General features: G+C 43.3%; 2 protein-coding genes across 2 annotated transcripts in view; both read right to left on the bottom strand.

Moving 5' to 3' along the window:
* The window catches only part of LOC311325268 (unconventional myosin-X-like), a gene marked incomplete at its 5' end in the record, with an annotated part of 34,754 nt that overhangs the window by 4,984 nt on the left and 9,770 nt on the right, over positions 1–20,000 (bottom strand). Inside the window, 2 exons of the mRNA XM_084457935.1 lie at positions 11–168; positions 489–680. Coding sequence (XP_084314061.1) covers positions 11–168; positions 489–680 — 350 coding nt within the window. The remainder of the gene's footprint in view (positions 1–10; positions 169–488; positions 681–20,000) is intronic.
* On the bottom strand, positions 4,148–18,198 carry LOC311325200 (H-2 class II histocompatibility antigen, I-E beta chain-like; the record flags this gene model as incomplete). Its single annotated transcript, XM_084457870.1, has 5 exons — positions 4,148–4,173; positions 4,472–4,588; positions 5,004–5,285; positions 6,250–6,430; positions 18,163–18,198. 5 exons carry the CDS (start codon positions 18,196–18,198, stop codon positions 4,148–4,150), a joined length of 642 nt encoding a protein of 213 aa, XP_084313996.1.

Raw genomic sequence — 20,000 nt, forward strand, 5'->3', positions numbered from 1 at the left:
CCCTCTTTACCTTGATGTCGTGGATGAGCTGCTGGGTCGGGGTGTCGATGGGGACCTTGGTGTCGATGGCGTTCTGGATGGCGCTGGCCCAGCGCGTGGCCTCGTTCAGCAGCTTACTGTAGAGGTGGTACGAGTGCTTGCGACCGTACACGGTCAAGTTCCAGTAACCTGGGGGAGGGGCACGAGGATTTAGGACATAAGGGGGCGTGGTCTGTTTAAACCACCGATTCTCAATAAAGCTGGATGGATTGTGTTCTACGTAGCATTTCCTTATCAGACACTCTAACGTAGCATACTAGCATACAAGCATGATGTGGTAGCATATCGTTACATGAAAATAACACGGCGTTGTGTTTGACTAGCATGCTAATTACGTGACACACAATAACATGAGAGGCGTGTCGTAAAACGCTGCAGAATGCTAACAGCGTGTCGTTGCGTAGAAACACTGTAGCATGTTAGCGTGTTAGCACGTAGCACATTCTGACCCGTCTCTTTGAAGACCTTCTCGTCCGGCTGCACCACGGAGCACAGGCTGTTGATCACCAGGGTGCCCAGCTTCAGCGCGTTGCGCTCTGAGCTCTTGTAGTAATCCAGGGAATTGTGGGTAAGCAGGAACCAGCGTTTCTTCAGCTTCAGGGAGGCGCGGCTGCTGTTCTTCATCTCCTTGTGGAGCCAGCCTGAGAGAGAGAGGGGCGACAGACCCAGGGAGAGTGAGGTCGAGCACAAACAGGCCGCAAGAAACACCGATACTAACGTCGCCCACAAGAACACACTGTTAATAAAGTCACGTTATCTAACCCTGACCATTGATCCGCTGTAGGCTAAACCCTAATTTTACATGTGTGTGTGTTTGTGTGTGTGTGTGTACAGCAGTAGTGTGTGTGTGTGCGCATGCCTGCGTGTTTCTGTGTGTACAGCAGTAGTGTGTGTGTGTGTGTGTGTGTACAGCAGTAGCGTGTGTGTGTGTGAGTGTGTTTGTGTACAGCAGTAGTGTGTGTGTGTGTTACGTCTCCTCTCAGGCTGTTATGTTTAGGGGTGTAGAGGGAGAGGGGCAACCGCAACAAGCAGTGCCCGCGTGTGGCCAAGTATGGGTAATGTAAAGCAGACTAATGGCAGCAGTGGCAAAAACAAACACAACTAATATCCAAAAAGGTAGACGGACGACCAAGGAACAATAACCGTGTTTGGTTTATTGTGGTACCAAAAAGGTGATACTGTAAGAGACGGGTAACGAGACAACGAAAACATGAGGACAAGCTCTCCTCAGGACAAGCTAAGGGGAGGGGCGGTACAGGTGCCAAAATAACAAAGTACCTAAACCCGTTCCTATTCTAATCCCTTGAACACTACCCTAATCACTTACTTACCTAGATGTACAAACCATCGTCCTCACTATCCATCCCTAAACTATCCCTCCTAGACTAAGCCCACTAAAATACAAAAGGTAGCACCTGACCAAAGAAGCTTACCTGGTGTATTTAGACATTCGAGTTACCTACGTGTGAGAATGTAAACTCATGGGCCGCTAGCCTACCTCCCTAACCCTCCCCTGGAACTAACTATGGGGGGACCGGAACAACAGGACAGACATAAACCCATAACAAAAAGGGGCTACAAAGACAGAACAGAACGTGAGGTAATAACATGAATCTAGGAGTACAAAACAGAACAGACAGCCTACCTAACAAAAATCAAATGCCACTACCTAAACATACAGGGGAGACAAAGGTTTAAATAAACAGCAGAACACCCTGATTGGACAACAGTAAAGTGACACAATGAGATGATTGGCTGACAGGACGAGACGATTAGCTGGCGGCACGTGGAACAGGGATGATTGCCAGCACAGCTAACGATGACGGACAGGACAGACGACCAATGGGGAACAGGAGCCTAGAACTCAAGGAGAGCAAGAAAGAGAGAACAAAAGCACGAAACGGACAAACATATTGGACTGTAGGCCTAACTAAAGTGGAACGTAACATATACACTGTAAGAAATTAGCTTTGCTAATTAGCTTAATTGGCTTGTCTTGCGCAATAAATCACAGAAACCAAACATAATTGTGACTTGACTTACAGTGCAGAAATTTCTATGAATATGTTTCTTATATCAGGCAGTAAATTAATTTTGGTCCTGACATGTGGTCCAAACTTTTGCGGGCATCACACTACTAATAGTAATATTGAGGTCAAAAGTGGCACAATGTTATCACAAAGTCCTCTTGTAGTGACAAGACACCAGAAGTAGTGACATGTTCTTTATTAGTCACATTCTACATCAAACAGGTAAGATGTTCATCTGTTAGCTCCTACAGTAGAGTGTGCACACGCTAAGCAAGAGGTAAAATAATTATAAGAGAAAGACATTTTGTATCAATCATTAAGCTAATGTTATAGTCCAATAACAGAACCTGAAACCACCACCACGTTTAAACAGACACCAACCGTACTGTAATAGCCTAGTTCATTTAAACAGACACCAACCGTACTGTAATAGCCTAGTTCATTTAAACAGACACAAACCGTACTGTAATAGCCTAGTTCATTTAAACAGACACCAGCCGTAGACTACTGTAAAAGTTCATTTAAACAGACACCAGCCGTACTGTAATAGCCTAGTTCATTTAAACAGACTACAACCGTACTGTAATAGCCTAGTTCATTTAAACAGACACCAACCGTACTGTAATAGCCTAGTTCATTTAAACAGACTACAACCGTACTGTAATAGCCTAGTTCATTTAAACAGACACCAACTGAAGTGTAATAGTTCATCTAAACAGAGCTATGCGTACTGTAATAGTTGACTTGCTCTAACATTAGACACAAGGCAAGCTTTAGCTGATAACACTCCTGTATCTCACAAACAAATGAAAACAAAGAATACAACTGAGTTATTCTCCTGAACAGTAGTTTACTCCCCTCTGAATGCCAACATTAGATTATCATTATCATACATTTACCAACACTTGACTGTATGTTAATCATTAGTTAATACATGGTGAAAAAAAGCAATACATTAGTGCAACAAGGACTCTCATACTGGAGTATATGTTAGGTTTGAAGACCTGTCCTGAAGTTGAAGCAGTCCTGAAGCTCCCAAGTACAGTGGATTCTCATGTAGATTATTGACTTAAGGTGAATATACTGTAACATTACAATCATGCATATTTGTTGGCAAAGGATGGATACAGTGTGATAAACCTTGGCCTGGTTATCCTCTAGCAGAGACAGGTTAAGACCTGTAGGAACCAAGTCAACAGGCCTTTGTACAGACCTCTAACCTGCCACAAAGAGTGTCTGAAGTTGTCAGTGATGTTTGGTGTCAGACTCAGGATGTCCTCCAGTCACTTGTCCTGCTAATGCTGTTTCTCCACAGACACCCAGTTTAGACTAGAAACCAGAGGGAAATGACTCCAACTCTCATACATGACTATTATTGATATGTGGATCTTATAACCCTGGTACAGTTGATTAATAACACCCAGGACAGTGCATTATTGATTAATAACACCCAGGACAGTGCATTATTGATTAATTACACCCAGGACAGTGCATTATTGATTAATAACACCCAGGACAGTGCATTATTGATTAATAACACACAGGACAGTGCATTATTGATTAATAACACCCAGGACAGTGCATTATTGATTAATAACACCCAGGACAGTGCATTATTGATTAATTACACCCAGGACAGTGCATTATTGATTAATAACACACAGGACAGTGCATTATTGATTAATAACACCCAGGACAGTGCATTATTGATTAATAACACCCAGGACAGTGCATTATTGATTAATAACACACAGGACAATGCATTATTTGCGTATTAAAGGGAATATTTTTGTTGCATATAGAGAGACAAACTCATAACACATGTGTATGGCCTTCTTAAGACAGTATTGGTTAATATGGAGCAAAGATATTGTATTACGCTCAAGCATTTTAGCGTTATTTCATTTGAACTGAGATTTCTGGTTAGAAGGAAGCTCTAATATCAGGTCTAGTTCAGCAGTGGATTCAGAAACAGACCTGCAAACCTGAGAAGATAAAAGAAAACCGTTACAATGACCATCAGGCACAGTCAGTTGTAGTAGTTGGTGAAACTTTTCTGTGACAAGAGGAGTCTCACCTTAGCTAGCAGGCACCAGCATCCGCCCTGTGAAATAAACACAGAGAGGGTGAAGAGACAGAGGTGACACAATCACTATGTGATATTTCAACAAATAAATCAACATTGCTGCCACCATCCACTGAACACAGGAGCAGTATTCTTGAAAAATACATCTCTCAATGTATAAGTCAATCTTTCTTACATCATGATTATTTTACAGATGCTGCGTACATAACACACAGATGTCTGTGAAGACTGGATGACTATGAAGACTGTACATGTTCTCTACACACAGATGACTATGAAGACTGTACATGTTCTCTACACACAGCTGATGACTCACCATTGGATTTCTTCTTCTGGTAGTAGATGAGTCCAGCCAGTGCAAAGACCAGTCCCAGCACCAGCCCAGACGCCCCGATGGCGATCTTATTCCTCTCAGACTCAGGCAGGGACGGGTCTGTCAAGGAGAAATGACCCTTCTGTTAGCATGTGATGACACTGTAGCTGTCCTGTATGTAGCTTCTGACAGACCACCATCTATCATACGCTAGCACACACAGTCACAGTCAGGGTCACTCAGGTACCCAGCCACAACACAGCACTCGTACCCTGCTCACCTGAACTCACCCCAGTACACCATGACAACACCCTAACAACAGCTGGACAGTGAACTCACCCTAGTACACCATGACAACACCCTAACAACAGCTGAGCAGTGAACTCACCCTAGTACACCATGACAACACCCTAACAACAGCTGAGCAGTGAACTCACCCTAGTACACCATGACAACACCCTAACAACAGCTGGACAGTGAACTCACCCTACTACACCATGACAACACCCTAACAACAGCTGGACAGTGAACTCACCCCAGTGCTTCACGAGGGGTCTGTCCAGGCTGGCGTGCTCCACCATGCAGGAGATCTTCTCCCCGGATCTGGGCGTGTACTCCAGTTGGGAGTGGAACTGGTAGTACCAGTCACCGTTGACCGACTCCTCAGTGGAGATCACGTCTGAGGTCACTTCCTGTCCATCCCTCTTCCAGGTCACTCTGATCTTTTTGGGGTAGAAGTCATAGGCGCTGCACACCAGCATGGCAGGGTGTCTGCCACTAGAGGGGGTCACTGAGAGAAGTTTGACAGAGGGCTCCACTGATAGTGGAGGAAAAACAGCAACACATTAGTTCATATAACACTATCATTCATATCATATTGATCAGGGTTCTGTTCGCTATTAATTAACTCTATTATTGGTCTTTATTATATATACTGTATTATTGGTCTTTATTATATATACTGTATTATTGGTCTTTATTATATATTCTGTATTATTGGTCTTTATTATATATACTCTATTATTGGTCTTTAATATGTCTACTCTATTATTGGTCTTTAATATGTCTACTCTATTATTGATCTTTAATATGTCTACTCTATTATTGATATTTAATATGTCTACTCTATTATTGGTCTTTAATATGTCTACTCTATTATTGATCTTTAATATGTCTACTCTATTATTGGTCTTTAATATGTCTACTCTATTATTGGTCTTTAATATGTCTACTCTATTATTGGTCTTTAATATGTCTACTCTATTATTGGTCTTTAATATGTCTACTCTATTATTGGTCTTTAGTATGTCTACTCTATTATTGGTCTTTAATATGTCTACTCTATTATTGGTCTTTAAACTCTCTAAGCGCACGAGCCCTCTCCCACCGGCTGCGCAGAGGTTTTGCATGCGGTTGGACTTTCCTAGATTTACCGCAAGGTCGGGAATTGTAAGCATTTCCCGGTTAATGTGCACAATCCCCGACCGTACGGGAGATGTGAGGAATACTAACCAATTTCTCACATCTCCCTCAAGGTGGGGGAATGTGCACATTACCCGGGAGATGTGAGAAACGCACATGTTCCTCCTACATTCCCCGCGAGGTCGGGGATGTGCGCAATAACCGGGAAAAGCTCACATTCCCCGTTTTCTCACATTGACCGTAACATATCCACCAGACAGAAGCTTCATTATAGGTTTTGTAGTGAACAGATGAAAGAGGTGTCGTATCATCTGGTGAGTGAGAGATGTGATGTTGTTGTGGTGAGGAGGGCAGCTCACCTGTCTTCTCCAGTACGGCAGAGAGGTGGAGCTCAGCGTTGTGCTTGCAGACATGCTCCAGCACCCCTCGCATAACAGCCATTTCAGCAGGATCATCATTCAAGATCTTAGCATTATGCAGACCAAGCTCAGTGTATCCCTCAAACCTGCCCTTAGTGCTGTTGAACCTGAGATACTCAATCTTATTATAAATATGAGAGTATATGTACTCATGCGGTTGCTCTGTAGAGTATAAGCAGTGTTTCACCACGTAGTTCTCATATCCATCTGAAATATTGAAGAACAAATAATGCATAATTACAGTTTTCATCTGAATTCATTACACACTTTATTTTCTCATAATTCATGATAATCATGTCAAAGAACAATTCAGAAACATTCAATACAAATGTTATATGAAACAATATTCAACAATAAGATCACTGTCATAAGTTCATTGATGGAAAGCTAATTATACCTGGTAATACAATAGACTTTATACAGACTGTATTATACAGACTCACGGTGTGTAGTTTATGATAATGTAGCCTACCTGCTTTTTGCGTGGACAGAACCACAGCCATGCAAATGGAAAACACAGTTGACAAGGACATGTTCCTCCAGCGTTCAACTTCTCAACTAGATGAAAGAGAGCAGAGCACTCAGATAATAAACTGACTCTTAACCAAACCAACCAATCTCTGCTTCAGAAAAACACATGTCACATGTTGCTAGGCAGAGGTCAAACATTGTACTTTCATCATTACTGTATGGTCGGTCACTAACAGTTAATTCTCAATCAGAACACAGTCATTTACATAAATACAGCATTGTTTTTAAACATTGACAAACATTTAATTCAGTTTTACTTTGTATTGAGTTAGAGCGTTGTTTACTCATCATGTTTGGCTCTTCAGGTTGTCACACTCAGTTCTCCTAAATTCAGCCATGCCAACCATATTGACAGTGTTACAGCAACAGACAGACATATCTCTTTATAGGGCAGCACAAGGAATAGCACAGGTATCAACTGACCACTTAAAACTCAAACCAATTAGATCCAAATCAACAATATCCTGAGTAGCCATTTTGGCCAGTCGTGCAAGATTTCCTCAGCAAAACAAGGTCTGAGCTGATCCGTGCCATGCCTATGCCACAATGTGTGTATCTGCTTATGGACCGTGTGCTTGGGATCAAATGAGATACCGGGAAAATGATTCATGTTTACAATATGGGAGGGACTGATGTCGAAGAACAAGCTCTTGAAACATTTGCATCTGGAGAAGTGTTTCTGTTTGAAAACTACAAACCTGAGACATTATGATGAAAGACTATGATGTATTTCCACCAAAAATGTTTTATTTATCAAGCAAAGCATGTAATTGTTGTTGATCTCATTTCTTCACAGAGAGGAGAACTGAGAAGACTTGAATTATACACTGAACTGAACATTTCTTTTCTCTCTCTTTTGTCTCTTGTGTAGGACCCTTGGACCAATCAGATGAGTCATTTCCAGCCTCATCATCTGTATCTAGGTAGACGCTCACATGGCTGTTCAGGCTTGTAGTGTAAATGCACAGTGGATGAGAACTTAGCAGGTAACGCAGGGATAGAATACATAGAGTTGGGGTATCAGAGGCCTCTCACATAAAGGTCTTTATGTAAAAAGAAGATAATGATCATCAGATTGATGGGGACTTGAAAGTGTACAGTACATAACATGAAGCCTATAATGCCATTAGGGAAGTGGCTGATTATATGCTTCAGTTATAGTAGAACTAGATGACTAATGGCTATCATGTAAAAGTGAGAATGCATGACGGAATTATTCAATTAATTATTTTACCTTTTTACATTAATATGATAACACAAGTACTGACAAAACGCATAATTGAATCAATCTACCCCCTGAAAACAACAACATAGAAAGATTATGGCTACGTTCCTATCCACTTACATCAACTGTTGGGGTGAGAATCTCACTGATCCTGTATCACAGAAACCAGGCTGTCCAGACAAACCAGTCTGGAGAAGTCCCTAAACATTGAAACCATAAAACTATGGAGCGACTTAAGACAGAAGAATATCGTCAGATTTTTTAGAGCAACAAAGTTAAGAGGAAGGCTTCTATCTATACAACAACTATTCTGGAGGGTATGTGGGCGTATGGAAGCTGATCATGAACATGTATTCTGGAGCTACCAGAAGATGTGTGTCTGTGCGTGCGTGTGTCAGTGTACAGTGTTACAGTATATAAAATATCATTTCCGTGTGTTTGGTTAGCTAGGACCTGTACTGAGGGCATCAAAGGTCAGCCTACACGTTACACAGAACACAATGATACACCCGTATCATTCAGTCAATCATAAATCAATCACATGATACCCCTGCCTCATTCAAAACAGTCAATCATTCAAACAGGTGGCGCAGTACCTAGTACTGTCACCTCACAGCAGTCATTCAAACAATCAATCATAAATCAATCAAATGATGTGACTGTATCATTCAAACAGTCAATCATAAATCAAATACATTTGTGATACAGCAAGCAAAAAAACATCTTTATTTGACAATCGGAGAGTAGGACACGCCTTCCCAGAAAAAAATGACTTGTGGAGCTCAACCAAAAGTCCTTAAGTCTTTTTTTCTGAATTATTTGATGAATTATTTCAAATGCCCCCCCCCCCCCGCTGAAAACAACAACTGTGGCAAAGTACCTATCGTCTAACCTACAGGAAGTCTTTAAATTCTGGCCATGTGTCCAACCTACTTTATCAGCCAACCAGCTGTAGGCTAGTTATAGTTTATATTACAGTCATTTGTACAGTCAGTTTAAACCAGTCATCTTCATAACAACAGCCTTCAGGTGCAGGAAACTCTTCATCTGATGGTAATATGCGTACCTGGTCAAACACTACTGTACTTAGAAACCCAACCACCCCCTGAGTGAATGAATAACATTGAACATGTCTAGAAAGAGAGTTGAATTTAAATAAAAACAACTTGGCTTTATCTGTCTGTATCTCTTCAAAATGACTGATATTTAGATTTATAAATGTTCATTTCTCTATTGTTCAACCTGGACCATGGTGTGAGTTTCTGTACTGTGTGATGATATGACAGAGGTCTGTTCCATGTTCTGTGGTCTGTCCTGTTCCTCATCTCAGGGCCGGTCAGTGCTGCTACAGCAGGGTGTTTACCTCCAGCTTCCCCTCCACTGAAAGACATGAGGTCTGGAAAGTCCCACAACTCCACTTTCACTTCACTAATCTCTCATCAGCCAATGGCAGATTTTATGTGAGAGTTGTTCTTACCATGTCATCTGTTGCTAGGTGAGGTGATTCTGATCACAGGAGCAGAACAAGTGTGCACTGTGGCTGGGGCATAAGGGGTGGGCAGGAGGATATGTAGCACCTCCTATTGGGCTTAGGGGTCATTACAGCTTAAGTGCACCTCAATGCCCCTCCACCCACTTATCCAGCTCCTATATAGGCAGGAAGACTTTACAGGTAGACAAACAGACAGATATTCCCTCCCCCCCCCTCTCTCATTACAGTACAGTGCTGTCAGGTTATTGGCCGCGCCGATTGTATGGCTGCTTGTCGAGGCTGGCTGCCTGTATGGTAATTTCCCTCCCCCCTCCCCTCAATGTATTTTGTATGTCGTAATTGCCTTGTATTTTGTATGTATTGCATTTTGTATGTCGCTCTTTCTTCCCTTTTTATGTGTTATTTGTGTTGTAAAGCGCTTTGTGCATTTGTGCTGTGAAAGGCGCTATATAAATAAAACTTACTTACTTACTTACTTACAGACACACAGGCAGGCCGGCTGGCAGAGAAAAAGCAACATGTTTTCACATCCATCACACTGAAGCTAACCTGGAAACAAGCTGCATTCCTTTAGTGTTCGGTTCTGAATTATTTGATGAATTATTTCATTTTTTGTACCCGGAAACCAACCTGTCCAGACAAACCAGTCTGGAGAAGTCCCTAAATATTGAAACCATAAAACTATGGAGCGACTTTGGACAGAATATCGTCAGAAATGCTCCAGACTCTTTGCATCACCAGTTACTAAGAGAAGCTGTATATAACTGAGAGCTACATCAACTCCTCCTATTGTGTGTGTGTGTGTGTGTGTGTGTGTGTGTGTGTGTGTGTGTGTGTGTGTTAGTATACTGTATATGAAATAGAATTTCTGTGTGTTTGTTGAACCAAGACACTTCACTGTAGAGGTTAGAGGTCATCAAAGGTCAGCCCACACGTTACACAGGACACAATGATACCCCTGCATCATTCAAACCGTCAATCATAAATCTATCAAATAATATCCCTGAATCATTCAAACCGTCAATCATAAATCTATCAAATTATATCCCTGCATTATTTAAACAGTCAATCATACATAATTTTCACAGCGTTTCACAGGTTTTTTCACAGAGTGCTGAACAAGATACTAAACCAAAAGTGAAGCATGCTACACTCCCTGCCTAGCGTCGTTTGGATTAAATGACCGCTTGCCAACATGGTGACCATGGACACCACACAATTAAAAACTGAAGACATGATTATATTGCACACAGAGAAGTGAATCATGAATGATATGGCTGGACTCTTTACCCAACACCAAAACCAAGGAATGCTGACAAGCAGAGTGTCCAGAGGAGTCAAGCAGCAAAGAGAAAGTACTGTAGAAACCTGAAGCTGACCTAAAACAACATATTTGTACCTATATAACAACTGGAGGCGTTTTTGGCCCCACATTGAAAATTACTGTATAAAGACACAGACTGTCAAGTCGTTCTCATAGAAAACTCATGTCAGCCAAAAGGCAATTAATTGTTTAATCATTTTAACACTTTGGGGAAGTGGACATGTTTTTGTTGTTGTTGTTGTTTCATGTTTATGAGATGTTATCTTACATACAAGAGTATACCAGTGGTCAAAAGTAATTTTATGGTATGTATTTACTGTATTCACTGTGTTCTTTTTTGTGACATTTGTGAATTGTAAATATTTTCACATCATTTCACTCATGGCCAGCTGTCATGATCACTTTGAGCCACTATTAGAAACATGCTCAACATTAAAGCCAGTCGGTCCTATTGTAATACTTTTTTTTAGAATATAAAGCCAATCATTTATTTTACTCACAATTACTTTGTCAGGGGTGTCAAACTCTGGCCAAATTTGGCCCGCAGTGTAATTATATTTGGCCCGCGAGGGTCTCGTATCCCGTGTCTCATATTAGAGATGCTTTCAGAGCAGCTGCTTCAGTGTCATGAGTGGAGATACTATTTATATTTTATAATACTTAAGTCTATAGTATAATTTACTGTATAGTTGACTTTTGTAGCACACATGTTGGTGTATTGAGCTTTGGGAACTGCACAGGAAGACAAAAAAACACTTTAGGAACCACGCAGGAAGACTGCAACCACAATACCACTGGTACAGGAGGACACGTTTAGAACAAGTGTTTTAATGATTGTATTTATCTTTAATTTTATTATTGAAGACTTCTTTTTGCTGCCGCTTTTTATTAAATCAAATAATTATTTATTCATACACTGCACTGTAACTTTTATTCCTGTATTTTATTTTTCCTGCATTTTGTTTTAAATGTTCTGCAAAGTACAAGAGAATGTTAGTAGAACGACTTGAGGGAGGAAGAGAAAGAAGGAAATGTATGTTGGAAATGGAGAAGTTGTATTTTTGGTGCAAGGTGTGCCTAGTGACACAACAGTAGGCCACTGACAGCTGATGTGGTCCCTCGCTCAGAAAGGATGTTTGAGGCACTGGTGAAAAGCCAGCGAGCAACTATACAGAAGGACATTGCACGTAATGATGTGTGGGTGCAGTGTTAGGCTGTGAGTAGATGTGAGTAACCAGGCGTGGTGCAGTATGTATATTATGTATAACTATTGTATTGTATCGTATATTGCCACTGTATTTTGATTTTTCTGTATCTTGATGTATGTTTTTAGTTTTGTATTCTTATTTTTAGGGGACATCTTCCCAGGGACTACAGGTGGAAATTAGCTTCTGGCTACAACCTGGATAGTTTCCATTTGCTATCTGCATTGCTCTGTAATCCTATAGTGATTGTTCATTAACTTGCAGTGTCCCTCAGCAAATCAATAAATCAAATCAAATATGAACGGTGGGGCGTTGGACTATGTGCTCAGGCGTCAGAACAATGTCCGTGATCCAAAGGGGTCCGTGAGCAGAGCCAGGGTCGAGTTCAGGGGTTCGGTCTGAGGGGTTTCAGGGAGACAACGGGAGGGGCAGGGGTTCCAGGTCGGCATGGGAGGGGCAGGGGTTCCAGGTAGGCATGGGAGGGGCAGGGGTTCCAGGTAGGCATGGGAGGGGCAGGGGTTCCAGGTAGGCATGGGAGGGGCAGGGGTTCCAGGTAGGCATGGGAGGGGCAGGGGTTCCAGGTAGGCAAAGGAGGGGCAGGGGTTCCAGGTAGGCACGTGAGGGGCAGGGGTTTCAGGGAGACAACGGGAGGGGCTGGGATTCCGGGGAGAGACGAGAGGAGACATACTGTATGAGCTGGGGGTCCTTAGGAAAACAACACAGACGAGGATGAGACACAAAACACGCCGGGAAAATGATCAGGCAAGAAAAAAGGCTGGAGACAAACCGGGTAGGTGGCCACGTTCTGGCACCGGCAGGCTGGTCAACGAGGCTTTTGTAGGGGTTGCTGCTCGTCAGTCTCAGGTGTGCTGATTGGGGATTGAGCCCAGGTGTGCCGTTGCCTAGCCAACGCCCTAGTGGAGCGCGCTGAGGTAGACGGCAGGTCGGAGCGCACGGAGAGCGCTGGTGACGTGCTCCGAGCCCGCCCCCTAACACCATCATCATCATACCGGGCCTCCATAACAATGTACAGAGCGGACTGTCAGTTAAGATATAGGGGAAGTTTAGCATAGTTATGATAATAATTATAATAGTTACAATACTCCCCAAGTTATAATACTTATAATGCCCCCCCAGAAGTCACAGCATGTGACATCAGCATCCAGCTCTGCAGGAGTTTGTGGAGGAGTTGTGCATGTAGTGTAAAATCTGTAGGAAGTGAGTCCCCAAAACTGTCAAGAATGATAAACAAGTAGTATGAGCAATAACAATAGTGTGTTGCATGCTAAAATCACAGAAATAATAACTTTCCATATGTTATAACAACAGAACATAGGACTAATATAATGTATAGTGAATAGCCAGTGTCTTACCATCAAAATAAACACCCCACAGTTGTTTGAACATCCTTGCTTTGGTAGGCCCTGTGGTGTGAAGAAGGTACAGTACAACTGTCAATAAAGGATTGACAATCAAATGGTATGGTTCAGTTGAATCATTTAAAAGAATATCTAACCTGAACATCATCCACACCAACTGTCCTCCAAGGTCCAGGGGACAGGATCTGTGCAATGTTTCTGTGAACACAGAGCATGTGCAAGTAAAGACAAAAGTACGCTTTTATATACTCCAACATGCATAACAGCTTTGACCACAACTGGAACTGATTTAGCCCAGAGACTCTAACTCCCCAAAAATCTTGTCATTATGGGTTCAAAGAGAACTTCCCCACTGATAAATGTTATCTATGGTTCTGTTTATATCTTTTTAATGCACCAAATTGGACATTATGTATCATACATGTAGGTACATACATATTTTAGTTAAAATAAAACTGAGCCATAGATTTAAACCAGGCCAGGTCCAGCCTGGCTTATGTGCGTGTCTGGCTTGTTTCTGTTCAGGACTGGTAGGACGGAAGCTAGTCATGCCACTGAAATAGCTGTGAATTGAAATTACATTAAATAATGTCAGATAAATTAAGATAGGTCTTGTTGCTTGGACACATCAGTTCCAATGCTTCCAATGCTAATCCAGCACAATAAGAGCAGAATAGCCAGTTAGCTCATGGGCTCACAACAACTAGCAGCTGCTTCCATAACATTAACCAATAGACAAACATACAACCTAACCCACAAATAACCAAAATAAGGCAACTATGAAAAAGGATTAACATAATTACAATATACTATAAATCATAATAGAAGATCCAAATACACAGATCCAAAGTAATAACTGAAATACTCAGACTAAACATAACAATCCCCCCACAATGCAGCAACATTTGGACTCGGCCAAATTGGCCGCCTCCTCTATTTAAGGGCGGAGACTGGCGGGGCGTGTCCCTTTTGTTCCCGCCTGGCATGTCATCCCTCCACAGCACTGGTAACTCCAAACAAACACAAATTAGACACCATGCCTAAAATCTTATAGCCTATTGAACTGAACAAAAGTAACTAAATGTGCGTGCTACAAATAGAACTAATGTACTGTCAAACTGCTAAATAAAGATGGTGTAATGTATGAACCAAAAACTTGTCATGTGATTTGTTTGTTTGACCATGTGGTGTGCCTGCAACAAAGGAAACTTCTCAATAATAACTAAATGACTGAATATAATGTGAGTGAATGTAATGTACGGTCAGAGGGTTACCAGACCAGTTGTGTGGCTGTGGATGCGACCATCACAGGCCACTACGCCAAATGGCTTCATGCGCCGGTGAGCAACTTTCATTGAAATGAATAGGCAGCCATGTTCAATGCAGTCTACAGTTTATATTATACTTCCATGTACGCAATCTGTTTGTGGACTACAAGGACGTGTCATTAATACCTTTGACTGCGCGTGTCAAAGGTGTCAATGACGTGTTTTTTTTTTCAAAGATGGCATGGTTCAATAGGGCTTCACTTTAGATTTTGAATCCTGGGGGCCTGCTCTGGACACAAAAAAAACATTTGATATGCAGTTGTGTGAACCTCTAAAAGTTGGTGTTTTAGTGTTTCATAGCGGAAGGAGAATTCTCAAGTTCCCTGCTCTTCCTCCTCCTGTCCCTCCATCAGTGAACAACAACAATATTAAAGACATCTCATCCTCAATAAACACATCAATCAATCAAAGCTTTATTTGTATAGCGCATTTCATACCCAGAGGCAACACAATGCGCTTTAGAGAACAAGGGAGGTGGGCATACGTCCCACCCTTACATATTCCAGAGGGAAGCAAAAAAACAGTATCACCCGGGGGCCAGATAAGTGAGCTGTAAAAATTCTTCCCTGACCCCTCTCAACATCGAGCAAGCTCCTGGAGTATATTTGTCTACCGGCTAGAACATTTATAAAGAAATAAATTACATTAAATTACATTTTCAGAGTAAGAGAGGCTAAAAACATCATAGGAGAGACATGGCAAATACTGGTGTGTGTTTGCTATGGCCCAGGCCTAAAGCCGGACGTGGGCTGGTGTATGTCTGTGTGTACGTGTGTGTGTGTGTGTGTAACCTACTACAACATCCACAGCTGACACGGGGTTACCGCTTTTTCTCATGTCACATGTCTGTATTCTCGACCACTGTGGATGATGTCCACCAATTTATTATGACGTGTACAGATGGGTTAGCCAATCACATCCCTGGAAGCGTCATACCTGTTATTGCTTGACTATAAGACGGCGCAAGACGAGCCTACTTCACTTCTGCTGGATACCACTCGTTATGCGTTATCCTGAAGTCCTTGCGCTCGTATGTTTTCTCAATAAATCAGACTTAACCTGTTGGAGCGAACCTGGGAAAATCCTTTTTGACTTTAGATCAAATAATTCTTCTACAGTGTCCATATTTTCCTGAGCAGATGCAATAGGCTATATGCACAATGCCAGTACTTCCTGAAATCAGACATGCTTCTCTATTTCCTGTCCTACACTATTGGATGAAGTGATTAATCAGGCGTGCCTGACTGCAGCACAATGATCAGGCACACCTGAATAATCATTTCATCCAATAGTGAAAGGGGGGCAGGGGGGCACTGATTTCATCAAATTGTGCAAATTTTACCCGCCTACTCCAAAATGTTATACGGCGGATGCAGCCTCGCCTTAGCCTGGTAAACCAGACGTATCGCAGATTTATCTGTGTTGTTTTCACTCTAGATCAATTTTTGATCGAGAGTCTGGTTTACCAGGCTAAGGCGAGGTTGCATCAGCCAGATACAATTTTGGAGTAGGCGGGTTCTAGGAGTTGGCGGGTTCTAGGAGTAGGCGGGTTCTAGGAGAAGGCGGGTTCTAGAAGTAGGTGGGTTATAGGAGTAGGCGGGTTCTAGGTAGTCTGGGGCCAATCGCTTTGCATTTTACCAGTCTAGGGCAGGTCTATGCATCCGCCGAATCCAGTTTTTGAGTAGGCGGGCTTTAGACAGGATCTGAAACTGATAGTGAAGGGAAACCTAGCCTTGCTGCATCGCAGGTTGACGGTTGGGCTTGTTCTTGGAAGGAGGGATCACTATCCGCTTAGACCGGAAACCACAACTGCAAAGCGAATAGGCCCCAGGCTAAGCTGTCCTGAGGAGACCCTGGTGATGCGAGGTTAATGGCCACGCCCTTCCCTCTCCACTGTGGACACGACCCCCCCCCCCGTCGGTACTAAGACAACCTGTGAGTTCCAACCCAAAGCTGTACTGTTTTTATTTTCATGTTTCTACCAAGATCTACTGCTTTCTTCGCTGGTGTCCAGACGTTTGAATCCACCCACTAAAGTCTCTGATTCTTGAAGTTCTCAACGGAGTGTAACGAGTTGTCAGTTCTGTCTGATATCAAGCTACTGCTTTCTCATCAAGGGTGCAGAAAAAGATGGATCTTTAAAACATAAAAAGGCTCTGTTCAGTTCTGTCCAGTCACCCTTGATATCCCTCCAGTCCTGCAGACTGTTCCAGTTCCCTTCTGACTGGTTGGAAAACGATCCCTAGCAGAGATAACCAGAGAGGTAGAACTAGTATTCAGGCTTGACGCAGGCAGCGGTCCGCTGTACAAAGGGGAGCCTCCGCCATGACAGCCATAGTTCTGTTAGAGCCGGCTGTAAGAAGGATATGAGCTAGGGGTTGTTTTTGGGCCGGGTTGTGAAGTGAGAGTGGATGTCTCTCTTCACAGTAGCAGTTAATGTTCACTCTTTAGCTCTGATCCGTATACGCCCCAGACAATAACTCACATCTCCAATAAATATGGATGCATTTATTGTTAGAAACATTATTTTTAATACATCACACAGCTAATACAAATGGAATAAAAAAGATACATCGAGAGCAGTATTGTATATCGCTGATGTTACTTCCAACGTCAGCTTTGAAACTGACTTGGGAGGAGAATAACAAGGTTATCTCGTCAGTATCGCTGTGTAGTCATAATCCAGGAAAGAAAGGGCAGAGATTTATCAAATATACAGACACTTGATTATATTCATATATATATAATATATATATAACATTGCACATTTAAGAGTCAAAACAGGTCAAAAAGAACAAGTGTACACAATATACATGAAGGCACGGCGTTAGAGAAGTCCTGCGTATCTTTGGGAGGAGCTGCCGCCCGCGGAGCTCAGTGAAATGCTGTGGGTCGTTGAAACGACGTTGCAGGAACGTTACAAGACCGTCGGTTGAGGGAAATACATAAAGCACCTTCTGAATCTACTACAACTTTGCCAAAGAGTGTCACGAACCTGGAACCGTTCTTACTGTCTTAATTTTATTTTTCCAGAAGTACAACAGCGTATGAAGTTGCTCTAGCAAAGGTTTGCGTTCGTTTTCATAACCAGGCACTTGTGTGACATCGATGTCTCTGGCAAAGTCCTCTTCAAACAAACACACGCCATCGCATTCAAAGACAGAACTTGAAATGCTTTTGACTACTGAGTTGAATATATTTACATATTTTGGTAACGCCAAAGATAGTAAGGATCACCAGTTAGCAGTCCCAGAGTTTTCCTAGGCAAAGGAGTGGGTCTAAATGAAGCTTGACCCGTTCAAATACAACAGCGGTCTCCTGTGGTCTCTCCATCCATGCTGCCTTTTTACATTCTGACTGTCTGCTCACCTTCCTCAACACGTACAGGAACTGCCTCGGTGACATCGAATGGGACGCCTTCCCCGTAACGAAGCGTTAGCACGGCATCAGAAAGACAGTGCAAGCTGGTTAGCGCTACAATAAGAGCTGTGTTATATGCGTTTCCTTGTCCAGCCCAAAGAGTCCCAAAGCATTTCTCCAAAACGAGGCTGGCTGTCTTGGCAGGGCGATCGCTGGCCGCTCTCGACCTCTCCAGGCCGTCGGCGGGTGACCAAAGGTTAAAGGTTGAATGGGTCAGGGGGCAAAGGCCTCACCAGGCACTGCATTGGCTGCCGTGGCTGCTGACGGACTGGGAGTTGCTGTAACGTTTCTTGACGATCATGCTGATGTAAGCTTTCATCAGCTTGGCGATGTCCATAACCTAGGGGACAGAGCAGACAAGGGTCAGGACTTGACGGTTCTTACTGTCTCAGCTCAGAGACGTGGACACTCTCAATGATGCGCATTCAACCACAGACCCCACAATACAAGCTCCATTCATAACACATTGCGACTGTGTATAAAAGCCATCAAATCAGATGTTTTCTCAGCCTGTGTTACCAAATGGCGGGAAAGCCCTCTAACTCAGGAGTGAATGACGTCTAAATACTGTTACATTTTCTACGTGACTGGATACTAAACATTCCCAAAACGGAGGGATTCTCAGCATCTACATACCAGACTGGTTTCAAACAGCAGTTCCCGGCCCTCCACGGTCATCTTGTAGGCGTTTGCCAGCGGGGCCCCGAAGGAGAGGATGAGCTCGTAGGGGAACACCTCCAGGGGCCAGGGCTCGCCGCGCTTGTAGACCGAGATGGCCTCCTTGCTCACTCCCAGCCACAGCTCCAGAGGGAAGCTTCCGTCCCGACACTGGACAACAGGACACAGGAAGAGGGGATGTATGCATGTGTTGCGGTTCCAGGTCAATGATCAGGAAATCTTCTTGAAACATTTACCTCATACCCACTGAGGACCAGAATATGAAAGGCCCCCATGACAAATGTCATATTAAAAGCGTTTTTTCCCTCACCACAGAATCAGGGTAGTGGATGGGACGGACAGAACTCTCACCTCCACGTTGAAGAGTGTGGAGCCGTAGCCGGGCCACTCTTTGACCAGGACCATGTATTTGACCATCGCCTGCTCCTGGCTCATCCCCTGCAGCTTCTTCCACTTGTCCAGCAGGCTGGCCCGGGCCGCGGCGATCTCCTCCCTCATCCACCCCTCCAGCGTGTTCTCCTCCTCCAGCTTCTGCCGACTCAGCGACCCGCTGCGCGAAGGTCTTCGCTGAGTTTTGGATGCGGGCGCGCAGCCGGGCCATGGGGAACATCTGAGACATCTCAGGCACGGCGGACTGGGAGTTGTAGTCCCCGAGGAGGTATTGTAGTCTCAGGGCAGCCAGAAACTGGAGAGTCTCCTCTGGGGCTGGGTACTGGCCTCTAATGACTGCCTCATGGGCCTGGAGGAGAGAGAGAGAGAGAGAGAGAGAGAGAGAGGGTGAGAGAGAGAAGGAAGGAAGAGAGGTTGAGCGAAAGAGATGCAGTGTGAATGAATGTAGGAGAAACGAGGGGGAAGGAGTGGATAAGGCATGCAAAGATGGCGGCCCATTCATCCAATGAAAGTTGTTAAGTGGCGCATGAAGCAAGCCCCCATGGCCAGGAACAGCCAGTTTTTGGCGTAGTGGCCAAGCTCGGTATTGCAAGTGGCGCCAAGAACCTGAAACCTATGAGAGACTGAAACCTAAATCCCCCACTACACTGAAGTTACAGTAATATGGGTACTGTAGAGCCACCTATGAATGAATCATGGTCAAAATTGAATGGTGAGCT

Source organism: Borostomias antarcticus, assembly GCF_949987555.1.
Source record: "Borostomias antarcticus genome assembly, chromosome: 24".
Lineage (NCBI taxonomy): Eukaryota > Metazoa > Chordata > Actinopteri > Stomiiformes > Stomiidae > Borostomias > Borostomias antarcticus.